The sequence below is a fragment of the Rattus rattus genome, chromosome 6 (assembly GCF_011064425.1).
Source record: "Rattus rattus isolate New Zealand chromosome 6, Rrattus_CSIRO_v1, whole genome shotgun sequence".
NCBI lineage: Eukaryota > Metazoa > Chordata > Mammalia > Rodentia > Muridae > Rattus > Rattus rattus.
In genome coordinates this window covers 33,596,875-33,616,443 of record NC_046159.1, presented here as the reverse complement: position 1 = coordinate 33,616,443, position 19,569 = coordinate 33,596,875, and the positions used below count along the sequence as shown (strand labels likewise).

Sequence of the window (19,569 nt, the reverse complement as noted above, 5' to 3'; positions counted from 1 at the left end):
CAAGCCAACCTGGAGAGCCCCGTTTGAGACAGAAAATAAAATAGAATGTCTCAGGCTGGTGCAGAAGTGGAAATCCAGAAGCTTAGAGAAACTAGGCAGCTTGAGCAAATATATGAAGCAGCAGGTGTGGTAGAAGGGATTGTGTGCACTGTGATGGCTAATCTTGATTGGCAGCGAGATTCAATGGAGGTAACCATGGAAACACATGGAAGAGTGTATGAGGGCATTTCCAAAGGATTTAACTGAGGAGAGAAGACCCACTCTAATGTGGACAGCACCGGGTCTATTGCTAGGGTCCTGCAGTGGTGAAACCGAGAACTCAGCTCTCACTGGATGTCTTGACCATGGGCGGCCCCAGGCTCAGAACGGTTATGAGCTCATAGACGTGAGTCAAAGTCAACTCCTCCTTAAGCTGCTTCTGTCAGCTATTCTGTCAAAGCAATGAAACAGTAACTAATACAGGAGACTGAGTGACCCCTGGCCAATGACATCATCTTGTGAACGGGTGGTAGCTGGTCACCAATCTGAAAAGATCAGAGACGTGCACATGTCTACGAAGTTAACACCTCTGTTCTTCAACAAAACAAGTCATTGGCTCACAGACCAGTGCTTGGTGTCAGTCTGGGCCAGGAGTGGAGTAGGGATGGTGTTCATTTTTTCTCTTAGCGCAGTGGTTCTCAACCTTCCTAGTGCTACAACCACTTAATACACTATATCGTGGTGATCCACAACCATAAAATTATTTCGTTGCTACTTCATAACTGTACTTTTGATACTGTTATGAATTATAATGTAAATATCTGTATTTTCTGATGGTCCCAGGCAACCCCCGTGAATGGGTTGTTCGACCTCCAAAGGAACCACTCTCCTAGTGGGTAATGAACAATTTTAAGACCATGAAGAGAGACAAAGATGTCCAAGAGGCACTGTTTTGTCTTTAAGGACTACATGACCCATCTGCTGGCTTCAAGGCAGGTACCCTATAGGCTGGAGATGCAGACCCTCAACCAGTTCTCTGTCCATTTCTTCCTGAAGGCTCAGCCTGAGCTGGTTCTAGGCTATGCTGTAAAATGTTCAGGACAGTAAAAGATGTGTGAGATTGGAGCAGGAGGGGACAGAGGACACTGAACTTCAGTGACCTCAAGGCCAAGTCTATTTATTTGCTCCTCCCCAGATTAAGGTCATAATGAAAGTCGTAGAAAGCTATTCACTGAGTCGGATATGGTAGGACATACCTGTAAACACAGCACTCAGGAGATAGAAAGGAAGCTGGGGGGTCACCACAAGCCTTCCTGGCCTGTGTATTAGACTCTGCCAGAAGGAATGAGAGAGGGAAGAAGGGAGAGAGAGAGAAGAAGAAAGTATCTACCCATTGGAAGGAAAGATTAGATCTATGCAACAGCTGGTTCGCAAGATAGCTTATGAACCAAAATCCTAGAGATTGTGTTTTCAAGGGGTCAAAAGTTAAATCTGGATGGTTTAGACCTTCTCTCTCCTCTTGTGGCTGCTTAGCCTGGTAGGGTTTTAGAAAGAGGAGCATGTGTCCAGACTGGTTTCTACAGGAAGAGGGCAGGTATTCCAGCTCTCCAGTGGGCTCACAGACTCCTGACCTGTTTTAGTTACCCTAGAATAATAGAGCCATGATTCAGACATACTTGGAGTTGGAGGTTGGGGGGGATTGGGTTTCCACTCTACCTACAGTTAAAGGAGTTCTCCATGTGAAGAACAGCTCACTGGGTCCTTCTCCTTGACCCCCTCTCTTCCGGCTGGGGTGCCACAGGGGATGGTGGTTTTCTGAATGACGACCACGGTGTAATGAGCATCTACCATGTCTGTTCTAGCCTGGTGCTCCACAGTGATGCCCGCGTGTATCTACATCTCTGTACCTCTTCAAAGCAAAAACCTGAGCACCAGAGAGGACAAATCTTCCCATAATTAATAAATGGTAAAACTGGAATTTGAGCCTAGATCTCTTAGACTGCAGAGCCTGCATTTTTGTGACCATTAATAAAAATGAGTCTCATCATTTGGGTCCTTATTGTGTGCAGGGCACTGTGCTAGAGATCTTATTCATGGCATCGTTTCATCTAGACAGATCATTTTCTTCACCTAACAGATGAGGACCTGAGGATCGAAGGAGTAGCAAGACTCCCCAAGTCACACAGTTAGAAACTAGCAGATCTGGGCCACAACCGACTGTCTTCACTTCAGTTTCAGCAATCATGTCCCTGACTGGGATGAATTGCTACCATGGTGTGAACACAAGTGAAACTCAGCAGGAAACCTTACATGTAATTTTGAATTTTGATCATTCCCAAGGCTAGTAACGTGTAGTATGCCAATGCTGGGTTTCAATGCTGGACATTGGCAGCAAGCCATGGCTGCCTGAGATCACTAGAGAAAACCAACATTTTGCAACGCAGAAACGTCTACATACCAGCATTCAATAAATTCTGTGAGACATAAAGCATTCTGTTACAACACAGGCTTTATAGATTATTTTGACCAATTGTAGGCTGCCGTAGGTGTTAAGAACACATTTAAGGTAGGCGGGACGTGGCTGCAATGTTAGTTGGTTTAACTTACGATATTTTTAACTTATCATGAATTTATCAAGACACTGGGCCTCTGTGCCAAGCCTGCCTTCATTGGCTTCTTGCCACTCACACTAGATAGGCACACTCACATCCTTACCCAAGCACCCAATTAAAATCCCAAGCAACAAGCCCTTTGGTGGGCTACTAGAGGCTTCCCTTAGGCCAAGTATAATGCATACAAGAACCAGCCCTGCCAGGCAGTGGCAGCACTTGTCTTTAATCCCAGCATGTAGGAGGCAGGGGCAGATGGATCTCTCAGTTCAAGACTAGACTGGTCTACAGAGAGAGTTCCAGGACAGCCGAGCTACACAGAGAAACCCTGTCTCAAAAAAAACCTAAAGAACAATAATCAGCATGTGTCTAAGTAATTGTGAACCTGGCTAACGGCGCTTAGGCAACTCGGAAGGGAGAGGGAAGAAAAGCTGAAGGTGTGTGGCGTCATATGAACGAGGATGAGCATCCCAAAGCCGAGCTCAAGCCTCTTTCCTAACAGCAGGCCCGCGCACAGCGACTCCCCTGGATCTGCTCTAGTGGCCCAATTGCCCTTCCGGTCGACACACATCGGTGTCTGGAAGACAACAGAGCCCCTCACTGGGCCACAGGCAATCCTTCCAACTTTGTCAGGCAAATGGAATTGGTCTCACTTGTGGGAGGCATGCTTTTACCACCAACGTCTGGAGTAAAAAGCCGAGAAGGGCTTTTGTCTGAGGAGCCCTGAGAAGGCTTTTCTAACCCTCTGACAAAGGTTGAAACTAGGGACTGTGGGAGGTGGGGAGCATTCCTGTTTCTTGGGAGCTCTTTCTCCGGAGGGACCAGGATTTGCCTTTCAGGAGCTCTTCTCACCCACTCTCTCCTTCCTGGAAACCACACAGGCGTTTGATTGGTCGGAGAGGGGGAGCATCACTATCTCTTCACAAAACCGGCCAATTAAATTTTCCATCCTGAAGTTCTCTCTTCAGTCCCAGCAAGGTCGTTTCCGCCGAGGACCCAGACTAAGCTTTTAAACCCTTTTAAAGAAGCGCAAGGTGATGTTTTCTAGAAAACAATCTTAACGTCTCACAGGACTGCACTGACTTCTTTGTGCTTCCTTTATAGTCTTATTCTATCTGCCTTTGATAGCTAGTCCAGACCTTATTTCGAATGCCTCCTGTGCGGCAGCTCCAGATACAAGGATTTGAGAATGAATAGAAGGAGGTTCCTGTGTTCAATGAGATCACGGGGAGACAGACACATAAACAAGGCCACTAGCAGCAGTGCATCTTGGGGAGGAACCAGACCAAAACCAAAACCAAAAAAAAACCCCAGAAATAATGAGCATCGTGTCCACTCCTCACACACATCATCTGAGCCTCGCAGCAACTACGATGTAGGGCAGACAGGCCCTCTGTTCACAGTCAGAGGTGCCCAGTGGAGATGTGGCTCGTCTGAAAGACAGACCCAGATACACTGCTAGTCCCAAGCTCTGCCCACAGCGCTTTCAGATTCCCTGTTTTAAACTAGAGTTAAAAGATCGGATGTGAGCTTGCTTTCCATTCCTATATCTATCTATCTTATAGAATTCTGAAAAAGTCGGGGAGGGGATATTCCCACTACATAGAGAAATAGGGAAATATGACTGATCGCTGCATCCATTTTTACCACACATATCGAAGCACTCAGGAAGACGACAGTAACTCTCGAAGAGCGCTCTTTCTTTCCCTTCACAGTTCATCTGAAGGCTGAGCTTTCTTTTGGGCAGTTTTTTCCAATCAATGTCTTGAGGCTGGGAGAGGAGCTCGCTGTTAGAGCCCACATTTAGCATGCATACAGTCCTGGGTTTAATCCCCTGTGGTTCATAATAAATAAGTAATAGGTTGCAAATAAATATTAAAGCTTCTGTTTTAAAAAAAATAGCATGCCCTTTTGGAAGTCCTTCAAAATCAAAGACTATGAAGGCTTCTTTTCAAATTCCCTTTCCTACTATGTCCTGTCACTGATAGCATGTCTGTCCCCGCCCCGCCTAGCCGCCTGGGTAAGCCCCATATCAATCAGAAAGAATCACCATATAAACACACCTAACTAAACAGACATATGTTTTATTTTTAACAGAATTATTAGTAATATACATACTACAGACTAATAACTTAATAGTCTATTTAATTATTAAATTTCTATTTTCAAAAGCACTCAGGGCTGGGGATGTAGCTCAGTGATGGAGTAGGATATGTGAAGCTCTGAGTTCCATTCCCAGCACAGGGGTGGGGAGGTGCCTTTCCATCCCAGGGGCTTTGGGAGCTAAAGGTTACCATGCAGACTTGGTCAAGTGCAAGAACCACACTGCACATAACCAGTCCCCAAAATGGCACCAAGAAACCTCTATTCAACAGTTATGAACTGTTACGGTGGAGGACCCAAGTTCCTAAGGAACATGCACTTTGCCCAGAAGCACAAGAAGGGCCGGAAGAAAATGCTAGCAAACAATGTGGAGTCGTTGAATGCACAAGAAGAGGCCATCCGGGCCCCAGGGAAGCCTAAGGGGGCTCAGCCCCAGACACCAAAGAGTCCCAACCACGGGGTCTATTGCTGTTATCCCATACCCCAAGCTTCAGAAGGGGATTTGTGGCTCCATGGCCAAGGTCGGCCACAAGGCTCAAACCAAGGCCGAGGCTGCAGCTTCACCTCTGGTTCCCAAAGGTGCCAGGCTCCCGAGAAGGCTACATTGTAGACATCTCCGCTTGTCAATGTGAAGACAGACAACGGGCGTGACCACCCCGCACTGTTGGCAGATTATGGGTATTCTGTTCCCGACCACGAAACCTGGGATGCAGGTTTCTGGGCTCCACCACCCAAGGTTCCAGTGTGCTCCCCTGGAGCTAGAACTCTGATCTAAAGTTGTTACGTGCCCCTCCCAGTTGTTCCAGAGACTTTACTGGAGAAGGCAAAGCCAAAGGTAAGCTGTCCACCACTTGGAACTTTCTTCCGCCAGCAATCCTGCTGGGAACCTGTGATATTCTTTAATCTCCTTTACAAGAGCTTCTCTGGAAGCTCAGGTTCATAGCCCCGGGTGGTAAACAATGGCACCCCACTTGGTTAGTTAACATTTCCACATTTTTTTTCAAATGCCATTGTGTGCCAAGGATTGTACTAGAAATTCTGATGTCATTTTAATACACACACACACACACACACACACACACACACACACACACACAGTGAGGTATCGTGACCCTTCTTTCTCAAACAGAAAGAAAAACAGTGCAAAGAAAATCTACTGCCAGAACAGAGATGTGGCTCATCTGAAAGACAGACTGGGATAGACTGCTAGCCCCAAGCTCTGCCCACAGCGCTTTCAAATTCCCTATTTTAAACTAGAGTTAAAGATCGGATGTGAGCTTTGCTTTCCATTCCTATATCTATCTATCTTATAGAATTCTGAAAAAGTCGGGGAGGGGATGTTCTCACTACATGTCCTGAGCTTATCCTCTGTCTGACTATCATGAACTATGATTCCCATCTGTGCAGTGCACGGTGCCTACACTGTAAGCCCCCTTCCCCATTCTAGATCCCTCAGCATCCAGTGTGACTTTCGCCTAATTCTACACACACCCATGGTGCTTCTCATCTCTCCAGTTAATCCACGGCTATAACTTCACCCCAGAAACACCTATTCTGTGACTGCACTCACCGTCCCGAGAACAGCTATTACATTGTCCTCTTTTGGGAACTATCCAGATCATTCACACCTGCAGTTGTATTTTTCTCTTAGCAGCACTTAGACCTGCGGATGCCTTAAATATTGGGATGATTTCTGACCCTGTTCTAAATGGAAGGAAGATTCTGTCTGGGTCCTAAAGAGCTCTGGAAATAATGGCTATGACATAAGCTTGGCCAATCTGATCCAGCCTTGCAGATCAATATCAGAAAATCGCCAAGAGCACTTCCAACCGCTTAGATCTGTCTGCTGCAGGTTCTCCCTGTATTCTGCACAGCCCCTCACATAACATTCGGCACTTTAGTAATTACAAGTTACAAGGTGTATTCCCCATAGAATGATAAAGTCTACAAACACAGCAAACCCAGCAGGCGCTCAATAAATACTTGTTAAACTAAATCAACTGAGGTGGGCCACCACGGTCTCAGCATTTCCATCACACCAACCCCAGGAACACAATTCTCTGATTCTGGCACCCAGTACTCAGGCCTCTGCCACTTTTGAAGCAGAGTTTCAGTGGTAATGTTATGCCAAGTAGGAGGTAAAGACATAGAGATGCTCAGCCTAAGGCCTGAACTACAGACCAGGCAAGGAGAGAACACCAAAGTACGGTAAGGAACAAAGGCCAAGTGAGAGTTCAGGAAGGATGAGGTCAAAAGACCAATCCTTTAACAGATATCTGGGGCCAAGGACTGTTTCCTGCCTCAGTTTCCACCAAGGAAAATGTCCCGATGAAACAAAAGCCATCATAAGAAAGCTGAAACATCCTGTCTAAAAGAGCCGCTGATCGGGCTGGAGAGACGGCTCAGTGGTTAGAGCACTGACTGCTCTTCCAGAGGTCCTGAGTTCAAATCCCAGCAACCACACGGTGGCTCACAACCATCTGTACCCACCCCATGCCAAGGGTGTGTCTGAAGAGAGTGACAGTGTACTCATACATAAATAAATAAATCCTCTCAAGAAGTCATTCATCTAAGTAAAGCCAATGCAATTGGCCAGCAATACTAATGGCTGCACGTCCGACCAAAGCACCTAACCCTGATGGAAAGAGGAATCGTCTTGACTGAGAGACTTTAGTCCATCGTAGCCAGGACAACAGGCCAGCAGGAGTGGGGGTGGCAGCTATCCTCATGGTGTAGACAGGAAGCAGACAACGCTAGCCTGCACCAGAGGCAGACCTAACTTTCAAAGGCCTGCCCCCAGACTGGTTCCACCCACTGGACCCCACCTCCTGAAAGGCTCCACGGCCTTCAAAACAGCCTCTCCCAGTAGGGACCAAACTCTCATACATGGTCTGTGGGGGGAACGTGACACATTCAAACCATAACACTAACTCCTGCTTGAAAATGTCATGATGAAACAAGGGCAAGAGCAGCCCTGTCATCCAGCCAGGTGTCTGTCATCATTACAAACTAAGTCCTAGAAATGACACCCACCTACGCTTACCGCTTACCTCTTACCTGTCCCCAAGGGAAACTAAAGCGCTCTCTCTCTCTCTCTCTCTCTCTCTCTCTCTCTCTCTCTCTCTCTCTCTCTCTCTCTCTCTTTCTCTTGTGCGCGAGTGCACACACGCACACACACACCCTCTCTTTCCTTCGATGGCACTCCGTGCTGTAGAGGGAGTTTTCCCCCTTTGGAGCTATTGCGTCCTGCCGAGCTCACATCCATGTGAGAACCTGACCACCTGGGAAAACCCAGGCTTTTTGAGTTAGACAGATGGCTGGGGAATGAACTGGTTTGCAGCAAACCATAGAATGAAAATTCTGCCATCCGTGGTGGGAAGAGGATGCTAGGTTGCAACCTCTTGGGGCTTTCTTACATTGCTCTCTCTTGCTGTGATTAAACATCGTGACCAAAAGCAACTTGTGAAAGAAAGGGTTTATTTCAGTTTATAGCTTAGAATCCACTCTGAAGGCAAGTCAAGGTAGGAACCAAAGGCAGGAACCTGAAGCCAGAAACTAAGGCAGAGGTGGTGGAGGAACGCTGCTGACGGTCTTGCCGGCTTGCTTTCTTTTGTCTCCCAAGAGCACCTACCTAGTGGACTGAGCCCTGCCACGCCAATCATTAATCAAGGAAATGCCCACACGAACTTACCTACAAGGAGCTGTCATAGGTATGGGGACCAGAAGGGAAGTGAGACTGGCAAGAACTAGGAAAGGGGACATTGAGAGTGGAAGGGGAGGGAATAGCTGTGTGTTTGGAAGCAGATTTTAATGGGAAGGCTCAGTTTTATACAGTTTGCTTTTAAAATCTGCAAAGAGCTGGGTCAGAAAGGGTCAGGACAAGCCATGCACCACAATAGAACAAGTTTCAGCATCCCTTTAACAGTCCCTTAAGAGACCCATCCAAACACACAAGGCCCTCACCTGGGTGTTTGGGCCCTGTTAGGCCTGCTCCATTTTAAGCCCTAGGCCTATATTTCTGAGCTGTGATCTCTTTTTTTTTTTTTTTTTAACTACATACAGATATAAAACAGATTTGACAGAGGACAGACATGTGGGGTCTGGAAAGAAATACACTGAGTACTTGTAGCAGTTACCTCAAAAGTGGATTCTAGGCTCTTCTCTTTCTATATTTTTCTTTTTTTTCAAAGCTTTTGAAACCACAAATGTATAAAACACCCATAATCACAAATGAAGCTACAAAAAAGAAAACTGTGATTTGTGGTCACTCTGTTCATATCAGCATTATTCATATTATCTGAAACACAGGAACAACTCTAGTGTCCACTGACAAACAACAAAATGTCATCTGCCCTGCATGATGGAATGATAAACCAGCCTTTACAAGTAGGAGCAATCAGGGTCCAAGGCTCGCCTCGGTAGGCAAAGATGCTTGCCAAGAACCCGCACAATGGAAGGAGAGAATGAACATTCTACCATATACATACACAAGTTCATTCAGACATAGATACATACATACATGTAACTTAAATTTTTCAAATAAAACTTTTAAAGTAAGAAAATTCTGACAAATGCTACAACATGGGTATGCGTTTCCACACTGGGGAAAATAAACCGAGCCCATATTTCATCGTACCCTGTTCGTGGTCAATGACTCATGGGACCTGTTGGTTGGAAAGTGTTTCTCTCCCAGCTTAGACTCCCATTTCCATACATCAGACGCCTCAGCGTTTCCCAAACACCAGGCCCCTTGGTGACCTCTAAGCCTTGTGTCCGTTTTATTCTCTCGTCACAAAATGTTTTCCACTACCCCAGAGAGTTGTTATTTACCCTTCAAAAACCTACCCAAAATGTCTTGCTCCTATAATAAGTTCTCCAGTTCTCCAAGGCAACAAGACCCTGACACTCTTAGCACCGTATACATCATCACAAAGTCCATTTTTATAACCGTCTTTCTAGAAAACTGTGAGTGTGAAAGAGGAGCTTGAGGAACACCTTGCCTTTTCCATCTTCCCATCTCACATGTATTAGGAATTCCGCTAATAAACTGCATTCGATTCCCTGGAGCAACCCTACCAGAGCCTGAGTCATCTATTAGGTGGTTCTGCGTAGATGCAAGCGTTCCATCTCCAGACCCTTCATCTTCTGAGTTATTCTTCAGCTGTGCTGGCGGGATCTGCTTCATTCTGGAGATAACATCTGTGTGATCGCAAAGTCCATCACGTTCGAAAAAGCTCACCTACTGTGAGCACCCGATAAGTTCCCCTACTGTGAGCACCCAATAAGTTCCCCTACTGTGAGCACCCGATAAGTTCGCCTGCTGTGAGCACCGTTTAGACACCTCTGCTTACCAAAAAAACACAAACAAGAGACATGAAGTTCTGATTTTTATCTTGCCTCCCTCTGACTCAGCTTTTTGGGGCTGAAATACAAGTGTGAACCACTACTTCAGCATCACTCTTGCAGCTTTAGCTCTAGAGGAAAAAATAAATAACCACAGGAGGGGACTCACCATGGAGCCTGAGCGCTAGAGAACTCCGGTCAGCTGACCGATGAAGGGCTACTGCGTGGCTCTTGAAGGTAACAGATAGCTAGAGAGTTGAGTACCAAAGAGCCAAGCAAGTGGCTATCCAGAAAAGGGCATTCTAGAAAAGGAGGGAATTGGAGACATTGAGAAATCAGCAGAGGAATCGGACCTACGACCAGGAAGTGAAAACTGGAGAGAGCAGACAGTCAAGGGAAGAGATAAGACCATGGCTTTGTAAATCCAGTCTAGGGTCCTCTCTAGTGGACATTACTGAGGAGCTTTAAACAGAGGATATCCGACTTCACTGTAAGGACATCTGCTAGATGCCCTGGGGTTGGGGGACAGGCCATGGGAACAAAAGAAGAGAGGGAGACCAAGTAGAAGTATGGCTGTCTATGGGGATGAGTCTGTCTCCTGGAAGTCATTTGGTAGTATCTGGAGAAATGTTTGGTTGTCACAAACTGAGGCAGTTTGGTCACTGATATCTAGCAGACGGAGGCTACATTATACAACTACATTCTCTCAACCAAGAAAGACCCAGGTCACATCAATCCCACCAAGAGCTGATCAATGTCATACTGTGACCATGAAGAAATAGTCAAAGGTTTCCTATGTATTCCCTAAGGTCACTTTTTCAATCCAGAGCACACTGCATTTTCAGTCAGCTCAGGGATAATATGGAGAGAGAGCCAGTTCTGGACTTTGGGCTTTCAAGTGCTTAGTCCTAAGAAGAGGAGAAAGAATGTGGGTAGGCCAGAGATGGGGCTCAGTTAGCACAGTGTTGGCCTACCATATACAAGGCTCTGGGTTCAGCAAGGCCGAGAATACATGAGTCCCTGTCTAAAACAAAACACCAGGAAAAATGAATGTAGACTTCCTTAAGAGGCCTGGGAAGACCTCAGGACTAAGTGCTAAGATGCTTACTGTGCACAGGAGCCAAGCAGTTCCTGATGCTCAAGCTGCAGGGGATCTGATGCCCTCTTCAGAAGCCTTAGGCACCTGCACTCACACATATGCATACACACACACACACACACACACACACACACACACACACACACACAAATATGAGGCATGAGGATATCACCTTTTCTCTTGTTTTATGCACATATGCACATGCATGTACAAGTCTGCGGATAAATATTTCCTATGCCAGAGAAGAGGGTTAGTAAAACAATGTGAATGTAGAAGTCATGGGTCTATGAGAAAAAAGTTTTGTTCTCTGCTCCACCCACCACAAGGGAAGGAAGGTGTAGTAGTTACCAAACAGATCCACATGAACTGAAAAGAGACAGAGCCTATGTTAGAACAGAGCTCACGGCTCACACAGGGACAACCGAGATGGACCAAGGACAATCATCCAGAGTCAGTATGCATGTGATTGACACGATGTCCCTCCGTCTCTGAGGAAAGTGGACATCTGAAGGACAAACAATGATTACTAACATGGACTGAGCACTGAAGACCCAAGTTATCACCCCAGCTTGGGTGACAAACTCAGACTGACAGTACATTATAACCAACGATCCACAGTCGCTCTGGATCTTAGGTCATGATCCTACAGGAATCAGTAGAGAGACCAAATTGACCCAGATGTATCTCTGTCACCATCCAGCCAAACAGAGACACTGCATGGAAACCAAGTGACAGAAGAAAGAGAAGAAAGTGTATTTCTTATGTCCCTGAGTTGTGGCCAAGGTTGACTTACTCAGAGCTGCAGGGGTCATGGGCTCCCCAGTTTTCATCTACACAGTTGTCACTGAGCACAGATCATAGAATTCTAGGGGCAGTGCAAAGTCCACTCAAGACACCTTGAACATCTCCTACCGCCATACACATCGCACTGTTACACACAGACAAACCCACCCCTGCACAGCCTACAGGCAGCACGTGTTGATCAGGACACAGCTGTTTCCAAATTGCCATTTAAGTCAGTAGCTGAGCACTCTGCAGTTGAAAATGTCAAAGCTCGCATGTTGTAAGTGACCACAAAGCACCACATTGACATTACTTAGCAGAACCGGGCATGCGTTTGTTTCCCTCAGCCCCTCTTCAAACTGCCTCCTGAGGGAAGCACTGTAGGAATCAGGGAATGGGGTAACAGACAACAGAAGACATGGATAATTCATGAGCTGTACGGGCTGACCTGTTTCAAACCGTGAACCAAGGAAGGATCTCCCAAACCAGTTGGGGAAAGAGGCTTTCAGGATGAACAAAGTTTAGGGAGAAAGATCTGACTCTGCAGTTCAACCCTAACACTGCCAAAGATGTCAGAAGCCCGAGGGAAACAGGCCAATTTCATCTGGTTTATCCTAGAATTGGAACACAACTATTTTCTTTCACCCAACGCACCATGTTGTCCCCACCAGCATCTTACCTTCCTGTGCCGGTGGAAATTGGAAAGTGGATTCTTTTCTTGAACCTAGCTTTGCCAGGGTTCCCTGAGGAGTCTAGTGCAATTGCTTTTATTTCACTAAACTTCATCTCTTCATCTAGAGAAATGGTGAGTCTCTTGCAGAGATAGGGGGGTCGCAAAACAAGAGAAAACGCAGTTGCCTTCCTCCACTAACTAAAGCTCTGTGGACCAACACATGGCCAATAACAGGACCTACCCAGTGAAGGAATTAATGGGAGAGGAAAACCCTCAAGAAATGGTCAATATGGATCTACTGATGGGTGAGCTAGAAGGAAAGCTGCACCCCATCAAGACTTGTGCAAGACCTACTAGGTCCCAACACACCCTTCACCAAATCTCTACTAACAAACACCAGAGACAAAGTAGGGAAGCTCAGCAAACAGGAGTATTTCTTCACCCGGTAAAGCGAACTCTCAATAAAACAGGAAGTATGATATTCTTGTCCAAGTGTTTGTATCCTCCAAAATGCATATGTGAGCCCACCTGACCCCCAGTATAATGGTACTGAGAGGTGAGGTCCCTCCAGATGTGAGTGCGCATGCTCTGAAGAAAGGGCAGGTGAGCAGACAATAGGATCCAGCTGTGTAGAAGCCAGGACGGCCTCTCACCAGAAACCTAAGTTGCTGGCACCTTGATCTTGGAATTGCCAGCCTCCTGAACTAGGAGAAAGAGGTAAAAACCACACAGCCAGTGTCTTGCTGCAGCAGTCCAGGCTAAGGAAGGTGGCAAAGGAACCACGTCCCATCACTCTCAGCCAGTTGTACACTTAGCACACTGAAGAAACAAAGATGGATCCATGCATTTTTGCCCTTGGGAGTTCATGGGTGAGGGTCTGATCTCTAGATTTTGATGAAGAGTAATAATGTTTAGGGTAGAGAGGCAGAGGGAGGGAACTGTTCATTCTGCCCTGAGAGAGCTGGGAAGGCATCATATGAGGAGGACGGCCATCCCAGCAGCCTTTAGAGGGTAATGGGGGGATTGAACTGACCGAGTGGAGACATTGGAAGAAGAGAAAAGGCATGGACAGGGAACAGTTGGTGGTAGAGGAGGAGAGTGGGGCATTTGGGGAGGGGGAAGGGAAGCCATCGACTATAGCGGTAAGATGGCGGGGTCTGCCTTGGAAAAAATGACAAAGTTAAAGAGGAAGGTGGTGGAGGCTACACACCCAGGATCTTTACAGTCTTCAGCTTAAAGGCCACGAGTTGTGAGCTGGTGGCCAAATGGGCTGCCTCGGCCCTATTTCACCAATGTGTTTGGCTAGAGAGGGTAGAATATTTAAAAGTTGGGCCATCATTTAAACAACCAAGAGATTCTGTTTCAGTTTAGCTTTCCTCCCAACAGTGGGAGAACTGCCACTCACATTCTAGCCTATCAATGACAAGCTGGAGAGAGCAGCATTTGTGCCTCTAAAACTGCCCTGTTGGCCACAGTCCCCACTGCTCCACACAATTCCTCCCCCATCTAGTGTTCTTTCCTTCTTTTATCCTGCTGAAATGCTTGAAGAGCCTAAGGAGGCTCTCCAGTCATCCTAAGGCACATGGAGGAAGCTCTTATGAAATGCCATGCAAGGCTTGAGGACAAGATCGATGCTCGATGTTGGTTGAATGAGTATGTGACCGACTGAGTAGTATACACTCCTGAATGCGTATTCTTCTTTGCCCATTTTTTTTTTTCAGTTCTACTTTTAAAAAGCTGGGATAGATATGAATGTTCCTAAAGCCAATCACCGCGCTCCTATTTCAATTCTCTGTTGGGTGGAAACGGAACGGGAACACGGTGAGTGAACGTGACCATTATGTCTGGCAGCGAGAGCAATTAGAGCTCGGGGTAGGGAGAATTCGGCAGATAAGATCCCCAAATGCTGTCAGTGATCTCCGAGGGAACTGTGGGGGACAGCAGGATGCCAAGAAGCTGGAGACTGGCAAATGTTCTGATTTTCAAAAATGGGAACAGGCGACAGCCTGCCAGTTTCCGGCTAGAGAATGTAATGTCACTCTCAAGCAAGGTTCTCGAGCAGATTGTAAAGGAGCACCTAAGACAGGAAGTAATGTCTGTTTGGAGCCGGTGTCAGGAACCAAGAATGAGGCTCGCTCAAACTCCTCCCAATACCTAGCCTAGGAGAACAGGGATGCACAGTGGACATGTGTGGCGAAGGCAGTGAGCAGAGCCAAAGGGCTAAGCTAAGACCTGGGATATACTGGTAGAACTGTTACAGGCGGCATAAAAGAGGGACAGCTGGTGTCCTTCTTCAACCATATTGACAAAGTCCAGAAAGTTAAATCCTTGGGACATCCCTTTAGAAATCCTCTTTAAAATCATGAAGCTCCCCTGCAAGGACCTAAGGCCTTGAAAACTGAAAACGTGGGCAGGCTTAAAAGTGGCAACAAATGGTTGCACTCAAGTATGACTGTGCGTCTGGACAGGATGTGTGCCCTCAGGTCTATCATAACTGTCACCAACCCTTCTGCCACCGTCAGTAAGGTGTGCCATCTGCCACGAGTCATCTTCCTTCTACCCCGAAAGCACCCAACACATTGAGATTTGCAACCCAGGAAGCAGTCGACCTAAGGTGAAGGAAGGACTGGGGTGTAGCTCCGTTGGTTGGTAGTACGGTTCACTTACCATGCAGGAAGCCCTGGGTTCAATCCCCAGCATGGCATAAACCCAGTGTAGTTATGCTGTGACCCCAGTATTCAGGAGGTGGGCGAGGCAACGGGATGAGGAGTTCAAAATCATCCTTGGCTAGACAGTACAGGGTTATCCTGGGCTACATGCGACACCCACACACACAGCCCCCAAATACACAAGTGAGGCAATGAATACAACAAACATAGTGGCTCATGTTACCAAAGCAACACGAAGTTACCAAAGCAACTGCAGTACAGTCAGGGGCACAACTGGAGGCTCCCAACCCCCAGGAGTGGGCAGTCACAGAGTTGTGTCTGTCCTGTTCTAAGAAATCTCCAAGAAGAAAAACCTATAGAACCATTAGGTGATACTGTCTAAGGAAAAAAAAACATTCCATGAACCACAGCTAGCTGAACATAAAGTCTATGAGCCTAGAGGATGCTGGGTTTTCTATCCCTGGAATACATGAGCATAGGTATACAGTCAGATTCAGGCATCTGGGAGTCAAGAGAAGGCTTGAATCTAAACGTGTCTACAATGGAAATGCTATTTGGAAGTATCTTTCCTTTGTTAGTCAGTGAAAGTCAACATCACTTCGAAAAAATCAGAAGTTTCCCCCACAAAATTCACCGTCTATGAGATCTATCTAATAGAGTAGACTGTTTGCACCAACCTGGCCAAATGCCAGGAAGACAGTCCCTGGCACAAAGCATTGTTTTTGCTCATGGATCAAACATTCCTCAGAGACAGGCCACAAAGGCCGAGGGAGGAAAGTAAGACGGGAACAATGGGACGCCATCAAGAGGCCACCAGTGCCCGGCACAACACTGCCATCTGCTACTGACATCAATCCTTCAAGGGGAAGTGTCAGCCAGACAATGTACCAGGGACACAGGCCTGGGAAGATACCGGCCTTGCGACCTTGGGTAAGTCATTGAACACTGCCGGGCCTCAGGTCCTTATCTCTGAACCTGGGCTCACACTAAGCCTTTTGTACACCACGTGGGTCAAAAGCAGTGAAGTCTGGGACTGAGCCCCAGAACCTGGAGGTCCCTGGGTACATCGCCCCTTACCAGCAATTAACAAACACGGCTGTGGATGGAAGCTGGGGCCTGGAACACGCTAGGCAAGTGCTCTACCTGAGTATATGCCAGGCCAGGCCAACAAATAATCCGTTGGAAGGAAAGATGTCAAAGGCCTCAGGTACATCCCTCCTATGACCAGAATCTTATGGACGCCAACTACAGGTGAAGAGAAAAAATTAAACTCAACCAGAGTGTAAAGACATCCAGAATCTAGAAGAGACCAGATCTTTTGGGCTAATTTCCTGAAGAAATTCATTGCCATCGCCTTGTATGTGCTGGTCAGTCGTTAACATAAAGGTAAAAGGTGAAAGGAAGAGAATTTGCTGGAACAACTGATGCTTGGTGGGTCCTCAGGAAAGGTTGACTGCCTGGTGCTAGCAAGCCTTTAAAGAGGAGGTGAGCAGATTTCCAACCAAAACACACTGTCTTGTCTATCATAACATTTTTTTAATGGGAATCTCAATTTTAAAAAATAGTAGTCAAGATAGTCTCAAAACATATATGTGTGTGTGCATATATATATATGTATATATGCATATATATATGTATATATATGTATATATGCACACACACACAAATATACACACATGTATATACACACATATGTAATGTTTTTGTGTATATGTGTGTGTGTTTTGAGAATATATGTGTGTGGGGTTGGGGATTTAGCTCAGTGGTAGAGTGCTTGCCTAGCAAGTGCAAGGCCCTGGGTTCAGTCCCCAGCTCCAAAAAAAAAAAAAAAAAAAAAAAAAAGAGAATATATGTGTGTGTTTTAAGAATATATATACACATGTGTGTGTGTGTGTGTGTGTGTAAATTTACTCCCTAAAAAGTAGATATACAAAATTGAAAATCAGTTTTTGTTCTGAATGGCTGGGTGAATTCCAGTCCCTGGCAGCTAAAGGGCTTGTTTCTCAATTGTCGGCAAGGCCGATACATTTAAGTCTCTGTTTCTGACATTGAGCTGAAAACTAAGGAGGAGGCCAGGGAAGAGGAGCGATCTCTCTTCCTTTATCCCTGGGATCTACCCGGGAATGGTTAACATCCTGGCTGGGCCCACAACCAAAAGACTAGGAAAACACAAAGCCCCCACCCCCCACCTATGCCTGTTCTCCAAAGCTTCCCCCCAATTCAGAAGGTTAAAAGCAGCACAGACAGGACAGACAGACAGACAGCCTGAGGCTACTGGCTTCCTGCAGCATGGAGCCTTCCGGCAGCATAGAAACAGGCGTGGCATCCTCTGGTCACCAGAACCTCAAAGCAGTACCCTGCTCAACAGCCTCTAAACCTGGTCTCCACACCCACTGAAGATGCAGTTTGCCCGCTGTGTGAGAGCACAACACGCCCTGTGTCGCAGCAAGGAGAAGCAAGGACTGGAAAGAAAATGGGTGCTTAGGGCCACAGCAACTTCTCCCTGGCATGGGCTCTGCAGAGCAAGGAACCCTCAGCTCTCCCTGCTGAAGCTGTGCTTAGAAAGCCTGAGGGTGAAGGAAGCTCTCCGTCTAGCCTGAGGGCAGACGCTGCTTGCCTTCTGTGCAACTGTGGTCCTTCTCTTCCTCTTAGCAGCAAGGATTTAGGGAGCGGCTTCTGCACAAGTGTGGGTTCTATGCCACCAAAGCTGGAACCAGCGAGCACCCAAAGGTCATCTCACTCTCCTAGCAGGCAGACGTTCCCCAGACCACGGGAGCCACGCAGCACCTACAGTCCAAATTGTACACTGAGGTGTTGGCTTTTAACCAAAGCTGATGACCCAAAACACCGGTAGACAGAAGGACCAGGCTGCACACTGGAAGATGATACATTTTCTGCACAGAACTCTCTCTTTATGCTTAAATGCCTGCATTAGTCTGGATCAATATGTCCCATAACAGTTAATCCATGGCAACTCAGACCAGGCAAGAAACACTGACAAAGAAGGGCTACTTAAGGATGCTGTGTGCACCCCCCCCCACCTCCCGTAGCCCATACTCATGCATTTGAATTTCAGCCTAGAGAAGGCAGCAGAGGCAAAAACAACCACCCACAAAAGCTAAAAGAAGGGATGGGGAGAGCAGATCAAAAAATATATACATAAATAGCAAAGGGCTTTCGCAGGGGTAGTGGGAGGAGGAGACCTTGACTGTCAAAATGGCCTTAGAGTGACATATCACTGCCAAGATGATGGAGTACCGGCGACACTCCTAAAGTCCCTTCCTCACACACCTGCAATGCAGAGAGTTCTGCCCTTTCTGTAATTCATGCTCCCAGCCCAGGCGCTATCTGCAGTGGGAGCCAGTCTGGACTTGTGCAGCCAGCACCCAGCACCGTTCCTCCTTACAATAAGATTACTGCTGCATAGCAACTTCTCGAGAAAGCAGGGAGGCGAAGGGAAAGACAGCAGAGGGAGAGACAGAGAGGGGAGAGAGACAAGGCAAAGTCCCTCAGCCCCGCAGCTCACCTTTTATTTGGGCTTCATATTCAGCAATGATCTCTTTGTCTTTCTTGAACTTAGTTTGAGATGACATCTTCCGACGTGGCAAAAAGAACTGACAGGCTGCTTGATTTATTTCTCCTTTTCTTTCCAAGTCCTCTCCCAAGCCTGGGTAGTCAGTCACACAGCAATGGTTGATTTCACAGGTTTCAGGGCTAATCTCTTTTACTTGGCTGCAGAGCCAGTGGTTGAAATCCTTCTACTGGGAGGAAAATGCTCTCTGCTGGCAGGGAAATGGCTCTAGTGGCTTGCTCTGGTCAGCTCCTCTTGCAAAAGAAATCACCCTGGGAGTACCATAACCTGCCCCAGATTTCCAGGATTTTTCTTCCAAAGTAATAATAATAATAATAATAATAGCAGCCAAGAGCACACACAAACACACACACACATACACGCACACACACACAAACACATTCACGAGTGCACACACACACACACACTCACCCAGACACGCTTCCACGCAATTGTGCTGTGCACACACCCATCCACACCACAAGCGCGCGCATACACACAGGCGCGCACACACACATACACACACACTCTCACTCACACACACACACCCGCTTGCTCACTCATACACACACATCCACAAGAGGCGCGGCGCCTCCAGGGTCGTGTGGCCAGTCTCCGGTTCGCTTTGGAAGGCTCTGCTAAGGAAATGGTCAGGTTGCCAAAGGACCGGTCATCTCTCATCCTCCCTCCGGTCGATCGGCGCCTCGGGTCTGCTGTCCGGTGAGGATCAAAACCAGGAG

The 19,569-nt window shown here is 46.9% G+C and overlaps 1 protein-coding gene across 2 annotated transcripts in view; it reads right to left on the bottom strand.

Moving 5' to 3' along the window:
* The window catches only part of Srgap3 (SLIT-ROBO Rho GTPase activating protein 3), a 225,403-nt gene extending 206,236 nt beyond the window's left edge, over window positions 1–19,167 (bottom strand). For both annotated transcript variants that reach the window (XM_032905978.1, XM_032905979.1), the window contains exon 1: window positions 18,785–19,167. In XM_032905978.1, the coding sequence (XP_032761869.1) occupies window positions 18,785–18,851 (67 nt within the window). In that variant the 5' untranslated portion in view covers window positions 18,852–19,167. The remainder of the gene's footprint in view (window positions 1–18,784) is intronic.
* Window positions 19,168–19,569: the final 402 nt, after the last annotated feature.